The 12,214-nt window shown below is 35.0% G+C and overlaps 1 protein-coding gene across 2 annotated transcripts in view; it reads right to left on the minus strand.

The window, feature by feature from the left end:
* The window catches only part of HTT (huntingtin), a 74,600-nt gene that overhangs the window by 40,123 nt on the left and 22,263 nt on the right, over window positions 1-12,214 (minus strand). For both annotated transcript variants that reach the window (XM_031588320.2, XM_031588319.2), the window contains 11 exons: window positions 10,948-11,088; window positions 9,938-10,096; window positions 9,750-9,847; window positions 8,099-8,238; window positions 7,516-7,579; window positions 7,004-7,104; window positions 6,067-6,213; window positions 4,994-5,114; window positions 4,731-4,807; window positions 1,951-2,102; window positions 79-281 (listed from right to left, as the gene is read on the minus strand). In XM_031588320.2, coding sequence (XP_031444180.2) covers window positions 79-281; window positions 1,951-2,102; window positions 4,731-4,807; window positions 4,994-5,114; window positions 6,067-6,213; window positions 7,004-7,104; window positions 7,516-7,579; window positions 8,099-8,238; window positions 9,750-9,847; window positions 9,938-10,096; window positions 10,948-11,088 — 1,403 coding nt within the window. The remainder of the gene's footprint in view (window positions 1-78; window positions 282-1,950; window positions 2,103-4,730; window positions 4,808-4,993; window positions 5,115-6,066; window positions 6,214-7,003; window positions 7,105-7,515; window positions 7,580-8,098; window positions 8,239-9,749; window positions 9,848-9,937; window positions 10,097-10,947; window positions 11,089-12,214) is intronic.

Consider the following 12,214-nt stretch of genomic DNA (forward strand, 5'->3'; position numbering starts at 1 on the left):
TCTAAAATGACTATCCTCAAACAGTACTGAACTCAACAATATTTAAGTCATGCAATTTTATTCATTTGTAATACATACTTTTACTGCTGGGCCAGGAGCAACATCATCCATTACATGTGCACAAATATTAATGACCTTCAGCAGATGAGAAAAGAGCTGTTCTACCAAAGTAACAAGAGTTCGATCTGCCAGAGCTGGCCATGGTTCCTCCTGCTTTGCAGCTCCTTGGTTTGAATCTTCTTCAGCACTCCAAGGGTTCTTTAAGCACCTGGGAGCACTTGCTGTAACAGGAATCAGATCAATTAAAGAAAATAAATTTTGCAATTAAGAATGCTTATCATCTTTAATAATAGATATTCAAATAGAAAAAGAGTTTAAGTTTTCAAAAATAGCAGTATGAGCACAATTTTAAACAGATTAAAAAAAAAAGAATAGCTCTTTATATCCAGCTTCCAATAAACATACTGGACTTTCCCCTAGGCAAATTAGGGCAAATTTACAACTCTGAGGTAGTATCTAAATGGCTTGCCTTAGCTGAGAGCAGTGAAATCTAAGCAAATAGAATTCCTATTTATAAAAGTTATAAAACTTCCTCTATCAGGGAAGGAGAGAATTAAAGTCAAGGGCCACGTTAATGCTAAACAAAAAAAAAAGATAGAGAAATCTTGTCTACTAGGACTGATATTCTGAAGTGGCTGCTTCCAGGAGCACTTACATGACTTTTTCATCCTGTCTCATAATAAATCTGTCAGAAAGCAATATAATAGTAGAAGTGAACAGCACATTTAGCAAAAGTAGTATCAAAACTACACTGGTTTCAATTTGTTTGCTAAAACTGAAAGAAACATTTATAAGCCAACAAATAAATGGCAAAACATTTGTCAGTTGTGTGAGTCGTGGATTAGTTTTTCTCTGGAGAGCTCTCTCCTGCAAAAGGAGCACAGGAAAAACCCAAGATGCATGTATCAGATCTAACTAACCTAACATGCTTGCCCTTCCACACAACAGAAAACAGAAGGAATCTCATGAGGTCACTTGTTCATTCCACAGCTTAAAAGCAGCGTCAGTTACACATATATGAATCTTAACATGCTTTGAGTTTACTTGCAAAGACTGTTTCACCTCCAGAAACAGGAACACCTGAAAATGCTTAGTAAGCAGTTGAAGCACTTACCCTTACGTGATTAATGGTGTAAAAATGTTTTCTTTGTCTTTGCTATGTTGCTGCTTTCATAAATACATGTGAATGCACATGTAGTCATTTAACAATACAATCTGTAATTCTCTACAGTCCTAGACCTTTACCCAACTATTCCCCACCCCCTACTTCTTCAGCTGGCAATTACTCCACACGATATTAGACATATTTTTGAATGTCCTTATTAGGGAATTATACCTTTGTTCTTAGAAGACATTTCCAATTTAAGATATTCTGAAGTCCAAAGTCTCTCATTTAAAATGTTGGCAACCACTGAAGGCTGGTATTGCCTGTAAATTTTTTAAGTGCACGCTATCTGATTGCTATTAATGAAACTATAAGCAACGGCAAACTAGTCAAGAGAGCCCTGGGGAATCCTTTAATATTTTTTAAAAATTACTCTAAACCTAAAACTCTTACAATGCAAAACAGGTCTTACGAAACACAAGTAGAACTTTCAACTTCTAGAACAAACAGAGGAATGGGAAGAGATGACCACCAGATTCCAGATTAGCATTTTGGTTTTCACGGATGCAGAAATCAATCCACACTTCTAGCTAGCAATGTGGATGAAATTCAGCTGTTCAGAACTAAAAAGCCTACTGTCCATAAGTGTTTCAAACCTTATGAGTGTGAAGTTCTGTCTCTATTTCTTCTGGTCAATCTTCCAAGTATTTTGCCAAAAAGAGAGTAAGATAAAGATGTTCTGATGCTAATAGTAAAAATGATGGGATACTTCTATTTTTCCTTACCTGCAAGCAAGTTTCCAGTCAAAATCAAAGCATCCTGATGGGCAGAAAGGTCCAGAGGGAACCATGTTGATGAAAGAAGAGAGAGGACCATGCCGGCCATTCCAACAGTGCAGCCCTTCTGAGTGTCATCTGAAGGACTTGGCTGGGAAACACTAGAGGTACAATTTTGGAATGTCATGATTTCTTTTTTGAGAAGCCTCAAGAACATCAACAGTTAAATTAAACCACTAATCTTAAAAAAAAAAAAAAATCAGTACTAAAAACCAACACATTTAACTTGAGTATGAGTTTAAAAAAAAAAACATCTACAGCAGAGACCTGAAAATATTTTATATTCTTGAAGAGCTTTTTATTTATTTATTAAAAAATAGCAAGTATCAAAGGTACTAGTGACATCTACTGAACAACAGATGAATTCAATATTTACTTGCTAAATGCTATGGTTTAGAACTATCTCCAGTTAAAAGGATTGAAAACATTGAAAGTAGGGACAGGAGATGTAAGCTATTGCATAAAAATATATTTTTGCTACATAGCAAAGTAGGAAGAATTTAGGCAATTGTAATAACAGAATCATCCAGCCATCAACCCATCTCCACCATGCCCACTAAGCCATGTCACTCAGTGCCACATGAATGTATTTCTTTAACATCTCCATGGTTGGTGACTCCTCCACCTCCCTGGGCAGCCTGTTCCAATGCCTCACTACTCTTTCTGAGAAGAAATTTTTCCTTTCATCCAACCTGAACCTCCCCTGGAGCAACTTAAAATCATTTCCTCTTATCCTACCACTTTTACCCAGGAGAAAAGACTGACTCCCACCTCATTACAACCTCCTTTTCAGGCACTAATGGAGTGTGATAACATCATCCCTGAGCCTCTTTTTCTCCAAGTGAAACAATCCCAGTTCCCTTAGCTGCTCCTCATAAGATATGCTCCAAACCCTTTACCACCTTCACTGACCCTCTTCGGATACATTCCATAGCCTCAATATCTTTTTTGTGTACTGAGGGGCCCAAAACCAAACACAGTACTCAAGATGTGGCCTTCCCCATGCAGAGTACAGAGGGACAATCACTTTCCCTTCCTGCTGGCTACACTGCTGTCAGCCTTCATAGCCACCTGGGAACAATGAAGGCTCACATTCAGGCAGGTGTCAACAAGCATCTCCAGATCCTTTTCCTCTCTGCAGCTTTCCAGCCACTTTGCCCCGAGCCTGTAGCACTGCATGGGGTTGTGGCCAAAGTGCAAGACCCAGCAAAACAAACATTTAGACCTATACAATACTACCAACTTTATTTCAGGAAAAGACTTTATGTCATCTCTGAATAAAGGGTTTAAGATTATTTCTTTTTAAATTCAAAAGCCTTTTATCTAGTGTTTCAGGTTAAACACAATTAGAACAATTTCAGAAAATAAAGTTTACAATAAGCATATATATATATATATATATTTTTTTTTTTACAAAACTATGCTAGGAATTACAGTGTAGTTCATTTAAAAATGTATTTTAATATATATATTTAATATCATAATATATTTAATATCATAATATCTTTTAATTTGCAAGTGTTGTTTACTCTACATACAGATTAGAAACCATAAGTCAAACAATGCTGAATTTTACATAAGAATGCAGCAGTTCCAGTGGCTGTTAAACCTTAAGAAATGTCAATGCCTCAAAAGACAGAAAAGAATTTTTGTAAAAACTCTCATGTCTCACATAAGAAGTTCAAATTTGCAGTCTTGTTTTCCAGTATGACAAATGCTCGCATCATGCAACAAAAATAAAATCCAAATTAATATGAACATAGGTTCAAAATTTGTAAAGAAAGGATCAGAGCAAAGGGTAGAGGTTATGTCATTGCATCACCTATGAATGCTTGGTGCATCTTAAATATAGGTTTTTCTTAAGCTATGTAGAACAGAAAAAGTCGTTGCAAGTCTGCAAAAATAAGGAAGGAATATTCCTTATACAGACATACACTATTCAATAACCAACCCAGCTCCTAAAAGAGCTGTGCATTTTATTTTATTTCTTGGCTAAATACTGATCACATACTAATACATTTCACTTGTTACAACAATTTATAAAACTAGACCCACAGTCTAGTCATCTAAGACAAAAGACAACTCGTAGAGCACATGCCAAACATGACACACTTAAACCCAGAATGGGAATTGGAAAGAAAGACTTGATGACAAGCAAAGGGAGTATTATTTGAAAAGAAAAAAAAAATTTGTAATAAAACTTCAAGATACATAAGAGTTAAATAAGAGTAGCAATGTCTCTTGAGAGTCATACAAAGAAACGCAAAACGTATTTTTAGCAAGTATGCATACTAATCTAAATAGGAAGGTACTATAACCTATGAAGAAACACTTGTAAATATACTTGTCCTGGTCTCAGCTGGGATAGGACTTGACCTGACCATTCTAATAAAAGGAGATGACTAAATGCACAACTCCACAAATTGGTCAACAGGTTGACTGGAGGCAGTAGAACTGCTAACACTTAGTAACAGCTCTCAAAAATTTTAACAAAATTATCAACAGTGATGAAGAAAGTACATATGTGCACATCTTCAGTAGCTAGTTTGACAGCTCATGTGGCACAGCTCACTGATAGAGACAACAGTGAACAACTTCATACAAAAGAGCAGCTCCTAAGATGAGCTTAACAGTAAGTATCTAAACTGGAACATTTGATACCCAAGTGAGAGTACTATGTTTTCATATGCATTAGTATCAGAAGCATGAATACTGGATGAAGAACATACCCACAGTGCCATCCTACAGTCCAGGTGCAGACTGGAAAGGTTGTGGAGAGAAGACACAAAGCTTCACAGCAGCCAAACTGAAAAGTAAAAACCAAGCATGAATCACTGGAAGTGTCAGCAACAACAACAAAATACTTTAAAAGCGAGAATTAAATATATTGTTTTTGTCACAATACCAAAGCTGCAGATACATATACACAGGAATTTTTAAAAAATAAAAAATAAGAAAAAAGTCAACCGTTATAGCAACTCAGAAAACTCACTGTAAGTGATCTTGTAGCGGATATTGTCAACGCATGGGAAATTGCAGCAACAACCCTTGAAAGATTGTTTTCCATAGTGACATCTGTTGGACTTTGCAGCATATTGTAACCTCTATATGTTCTGAAATAAACATATTTATAGTACTAAAACACATACTTAACGCTCAAATACCGTAATAAAAAATGGTCATGGCCTAAGTTACAAAGATTTTATAGACAGCTTGCTCAAATGTATTAAGAAATACAAAGTATGAGAACATTCTAAATACGAGCTAATTCTATTTTCATACTTAGTTTATTAACCAGATTTCTTTGTTAGCACACAGAAACACGAGACCAACTCAGCATTTAACTAGGCTTTCCAGAAATCGTCACCAGTTTAGCATAAATCTCTCCTTTTCCTCACACTCCTCTAACATTTCTGCATGCTCACACACTACTGTAGAGAATGCGCACCTCACAAAGCTCCACTGTTTCAAAATTACAACATATAAACCCTGAGTTACATGATCAAAATTATATATTGAAAAGGTACATAGTTAAAAACTTCTACAACTGATAGAAGCAAAGAGGTTTCATATCCATACAGCTCAGGCTGTCTTTAAGACTGAGGAGCAAACATTAAAGTCTAGGAGTGTACAGTTGGCAGCAAAAACACAGCAACAAGACTCCATTATCAAAATTAGGATTTATACAGGTAGTACAGACTTTTGCAAGACAGACAGTTGATGTTTAGAGCTATAAGCCCTGATTAACATATCTGAAAACACAATTAGCTGTCAACAGTACACTTATTCATGCAATTTAAAGGACAAATAGAGAGACCTTGGGATGAAGAGAAGGAAGCTCATCACAGAATAATGACTCACTACAATTACTGCACAAACATATCACTAGAAACTCACACACCAGTCTACCCCTTAAACCTCAGCCTGTTTCCATGGAGCCTAAAACTATGATAGATGCTCTTACAAATTTGATCAAGAAGGCATAAGCAGGATTTAAATATGATTTTAGACATTATGAATTAAAATGCATCCACATTTTAAAGCGAGACATGCCACACAACATACCTAGTGATAGTGCTCACTGCAAAGTGAGATGGAGGCTGTGTTTCATGCATTAGTAGTTTCAGGTAGACATTGCTTTGGTCCCTTGCTACTGCCACAACTGGATCAGCTTGTCCTTGATCACAGTTATAAAATAGCTTTGGAACAAGCCTTGACAAAATTGCCCAAAACAAAAATATTTAGAAATTATGTAATACACAATTCAGAAAGATGCACATCCTAATCAAACTGTAAATTAAAATAGTTACTAAAACTCACATTGGACTGTTACACTGAATGCATCTTTACACAACTGGTCTCTACTGTGATTAAAGAAAGAAAATAAATGTTTTAAACACATGGTAGCTGAAAAATACATATATCTTTTAGATAGGATCTCGACTTATAGAGATTATAACAACCACTTTTCTGAAGTATTTCTCTGTCAGCATTCTTGAATTGAAATAAACCAACTACCAACTAATTGTTACTGTTTGGTGCCTCTGGACAGTAAATGCAGCTGTAGTAGCATACAGACAGCAGCCACTTTTTAACAAGTTTGGCTACTTTACTCTACAACCAAAGAGCATGAAAATTTTAAAATATGCTACATAGAAACCATGTATGCAAGTTAGGATGACCCAAAAGAACTGTTTCACTTTAAGTCCATCAGCTACTGTAAGGATACTAAAGAAATCACTCCTCCATACAAAGTTTTAAGCAGAAAATTAAACTGAAAGTGACCCCCAAAACATGATTATCTTAAATGTAACTCTAATGCTAATAAAAGCAAAACAAACTTGTCTGATAATTTAGAATGATGCATGCTCCAGATATAACAAAGCTGTATTTGTCTCTTCTGCCTTACTTAAATAAAAACATAACAACACTATGAGATTATTTTACTTCTTATGTCCACAATGAAAATGTTCATAAACTGTTTTTTGAAATACATACATACCTCATTAATGAAGCTGCAGCAACATGTCGTACTCTTGGATCTTCATCTCCAAGCAAACAGATTACAACGTCATTGAGCACTCTCTCCTGAAGTTTTAGTAGCTATAGAATACATTAGTACAGTGGAGTAAATGGAACACTTTCATCATTTGACCAGAATATTAAGAGTAGTAAGTGAGATTTCTTTTTTTATACAAGTCCATGAAATAAACTTTACACTAAATTCCAAAAAATACTATTTAAATACAGAAATGCAGAAAGGTTTTTAACTCTAAAAACAAGCAAAATCACAAACAGATCAGAGAACACGAAGATACTGGTATCTCAGTAGTACAGTATCTTTCCAATTGTAGTGTCAGAACACGAGTCTAACACATACAAAACATTTAGATATATAGATATATAGATATCAGACAGATATATCAGTGCTGACCAAATTTAAACATGAAATACCAAAACCCCACTGGTACTTTAATCCAGAAACAAAATATTCTGATTGAATAATTTACTTACACCAGTATAATGATGAACACCTTTGTGCAAGCTGTCAGTTTTTCCTTCCAAAAAGCTGACTAGCCTATGATAAAAAAAAAAATTTAAGATATATTAGCTAACATTATAGGTTATTAATCTATCTTCAGTGCTATTGGCGTTTTGTTTACATGCTTATTTTTGAAAACACAGCTGCAGAGAAAACCTGATAAGTAAACACATGATCGGTTGCCTTTAGAAAAGACAAGTTCCTTGGTGAACTACTATCTGGCTAGTGCAACAGAAGAATTACATTTCCTTATTAAAAACCTTCATTTACCCTTTAAAACTGTATCAGACTGTTTTGAAAAGATGGTAACACATTCCAAACATCACTGTTTAAAGATAGCTTTAGATAAACAGATTCAACTAAAATCTCCCATACAGCATTATTACTCCCAGTAACTAGACAATGGAATTCAGATGTTTGTTACACAAATGATTGGTCTGAACTAGTTTTATGGAACTCAAATTTTTCAGAAGGAAAAGCTCTCAACTACGGTTCCAGCATCATATGTACAGCATCTTTGCTGTTACAATGCTCATGGAAAATATAAACACTTACCGAAAATCCACCTCTGCAAGTGTTTCCAGAAGTTCTGTCCTCACTAGCCAGTATGAGCTATTCTTCAGCGTGAGGAGGTCAACAATTAATTGCAAGCCTAGTTCACTATAACTGCTACTACACAAGCTCATGATGCAATGCTATAAAGAAAAAGCAACTTTCAGTTATACTACAGAAAAGTTTTTCTAAATTCAATTATGCTTGACTGTCAACATCTATTTTATTTAACATATGTTGAAAAGTTATTGCTTAAGAGCTAGCAGAAAAAGCACCAGTGGAGCTACTTTGGAAGGCTAACCCCATGAAAACTTCTAAAACCTGCTGCTGAGTTTAAACTCTGGAGAGGAATCCAAGCTTCAGAGGACATCCATCTAAATAACAAGGGAGCTTAAGAACACTTACTGTTATCTGTTCAAAAACAATCTCAGGTAGTTTCCCTGGGATACATTTAGACAGCTGGTTCTGATTCTAGATTTTGAACAAGTCCTGCTTCTTCATTTTAATGACTGCTCAACAATATGAACAACATGTGACTTTTTCCAAAAGTTACAGAACTTTAAAAAGTCTTGAGTCTCATTTTACTACACAACACACTTTCTCATTTGAGGATTAGCAACTCAAAATGCTTCTCAATATTTCTGCTAAATGGTATGTAGTCAGACTGCACTATGTACTGAGGGTAAAAAGTCATAACTGACTAGTGTAAGTTGTCTGAACTGAGCAATATCTACTGGAATCTTCTAAAATCAAACTAAATCACAAATCAAACCCTTTCACATAAATAGTGAGATCATGAAACAGTTGGTTAAAGGGATAGCATCATTCCGGTAGCTGGAAAATCCCTCATGCACCACAGATCCCTCTTATCTCATGAAATCATCATTTCATTTACCAAATATCTATGTCATACTAAAAGCCACACTGTCTCACTGACACCTGAGCTGTAATACAGTCACACCGTGCCTTTCACTGGAGTATTAATTTCCATTGGTCTCCATTTTGTCTTCACTCTCCTATTTTTTGGAGTATTTTTAGAAAATTCCTCAAGGAAATATCACTCTGCTTTTTAACAGGACAATTTTCACAGATTTTATTACAGAAATAAAATTTTCACACTGTAACCTGAACTCATTAATTCAGCTATCATTTCTATTTCAATTGCCTGAAGGATCTTTCACCCATTTTACAGCAATTATTTTTCTAAGATCTGTCTGTTTCATTTTTATTTTTTAATTATATAAAAAACAATCATTATTTTCCTTGTCATTACTATCATTTCTTCTTTGATTTCCAAACAGAATAATCCAGATGACAGACATTTGTACTTCCCTGCCAAGCCTAGGTAATCTTTATACTTAATGCACTCGCCCTACTGCTGATTAACTTAACATGACAGCTCATACCTGAACATTTTTCATTACCCAAGATATCATCTTTATATTATACTACTACATGATCTACGAACATTATTATTTTCTAGTTGTTTGTTCCTCTTTTTTATGCCTGAAATTCATGTTTTCTAGAATCAACTTTCTGAGGAAGAAGTCTTCTCAGCTCCATGTTCACACACCTGAGAATAGTGGATCCTAGACAGCAAATAATGCCCCTGTAATCTGCATGGTAGTTCAAACAGATAATTATTTCTGCTTACCCTCACAGCTGTACAAGCCAGCTTGCATGTAACAGAGGACTCATCTTTCAGTGTTTTCTGTAATAGAGGTATGCAGTCTACCAAGGAAAATAGATTTCCTAACAAAAAAGAATACAGAATAATGAAACAAAAGAATGTTTTGGCTACAGAAAAGAAGAGATACACTTAAAAAAAAAAAAAATGGTTACCTGTTGAGCTTCTGACATTTACTAGCCATTTCTCCACATCAAAGCGTGATTTAAGTAGAATAGAATTGATAATTGTTCCACAGAGAATAGCAGTAGCTCCTCTAATCTGGGGATCTCCATGGTCAATGTAGTTCAGAATATCTGATACATACTGCTCCTCTAGGAAAACAAGTTACAACTACTTTATTTTAAAGATACTTGTCTTAGATTCAACTGATTCCTAAAAATTTTTCAGTGGAGATACTGACCATATGGATCAACACCAGCATATTTTCTCAGTAAGCCTTTCTTTGGTCTAACTTACACAGATCTCTTCAATACATTAAACATATTAATCACACCACTCATACCAACTACTATATCTAAAACCTCTGGTCAATCATATCAGAGAATCATAGATTGGCTTGGGTGGGACCTTAAGGCCCATTCAGTTCCAATTTCCTACTATGGACAGGATTGATATCCACTAGATCAGACCACCCAGGGCCCCATCTGTCCAACCTGGCATCAAACACCTCCAAAGATGGGGCATCCACAACTTCTCTGTGCAGCCTGTGCCAGTGCTTCACCACCCTCTGAGTAAAAAATTTCTCCTAATATCTAATCTAAATCTGATGTTATATTGCAATCCAAACCAAAATTCTCTGGGGCATCTAAGAAAATGCTCTGGCTAACACCCCAGTTTTACCACTATCAGCATCAAAACTGTTGAATTCTCCAAGTCTGTGTTGACGATACTGTATAATTTTTAAGATTATATTTTATTATTCATAAAAACTAATCTAATGACATTGAAATTATCTAGAAATTAAAATGAAATAAATTGGAAGCAGCCATGTGAGAAATAAATAACTTTAATGTAACAGATGTGTTAAAATAACTTTTACTCATCTGAGTTAATACAAACTGATGCAACATTTGGATTTAAAGAGTTTTCCCAGTACAGATGCTGCCTCACTTATTTGAAAACCCAAACATATTATTAAAAAAAGATCTGAACTACAACATACCATAATCTTCTCCCATTGCTTCAAGGGGTATCTTATACAATTTGCTGAAGAAAGACTCGGGATGAAGGGCAACAGCTGCTCCAACACAACTTACTGCCAAGGCTTTTACACTGACTCTCACATCTCTATCTGGAACTAAAGCTAGTAAAAGAAAAATAAAATGTTGAAAAGTTTCCTAAATTGTTTTCTAAATTAATTAATAACTCTTTATAACATAAATAGCTTATAGTATGAATAAAACAGAAAAAGATAGAGGCCAGAGCAAGTACTTCCAGCTTATCAGTGGTAGCAAGCAATTATTTATTTATTTATTGGTAGGAGGAGAAATAATGACAATAATCCCCCACTTCCAGGCTCACTTCCTTCACTGCTGAGAATGCAGCTGCTACATTGCCTTTCCAGGAATAGTCCATTAGCAGATTAATTAACAAGTAATAGGTTAGAAAAAGAACAAACAGACCTGAAATGCTCACTTCAGTCATAATGACATATACAGATGTACCTGTGACAAACTTCCCAGAGAAAAAAACTAAAACAAGCGTATGTATCATACAGGCTTTTCAGAAAAAGCCTGTATGGACATTTTCAAGAAAGGTAAATGATTCCTCTTTTGACCCAGACAAGCCTCTTCTACTATTTATAGTAATTGCTTACTATCAAAAAGGTTTTACCTTTCACTGTCATATATATATAAAAAAAGGCCACACTAGCATACACAAAGGCATCAAGATGTTAGGATTGAGAAAAAGGTTGAAATTGGAATTCCAGCTAGGTCTTTCAAAAACCTTAGCTCAATTCTCTGCTTTCTTATACCAAAATCATTTAATTCCTGGAGTTACGTTTCCCAAGCATAGGTAGGGACAATCATATTAGTACCTTGGAGTATATTTAAAACAAACAAACAAACAACGTTTCTGAATGAAAACACAGATAGCAGGTAAAGCTAAAAAAAAAGATACTACCTATCTTGATTTATGTATCACAAATTAGGCAATATAAACAAACTATTGTAAAAATATTAGAACTATGGTTTTCTGAACTTGTTTTTAGGAGTTTCTGTAGAATGAACTGTGACCAAGAAAATTATTTCTTTAGCTTTAAGGTATTGATAGTTTTGAGACAAAAAACTGAGCACCTACCTATGAACTGAAATCACATACTGATTATTAGGTTGTTTTGTCAGGTCCACACACACAGCCTATAAACTGATGGCAATAGCCCCTTAGGTTTATCTCTCAAGAGTTTACAAATGGTAGATATAATTAAG

The sequence above is a fragment of the Phasianus colchicus genome, chromosome 4, assembly GCF_987193195.1.
Source record: "Phasianus colchicus chromosome 4, bPhaCol1.hap1.1, whole genome shotgun sequence".
Taxonomy (NCBI): Eukaryota; Metazoa; Chordata; class Aves; order Galliformes; family Phasianidae; genus Phasianus; species Phasianus colchicus.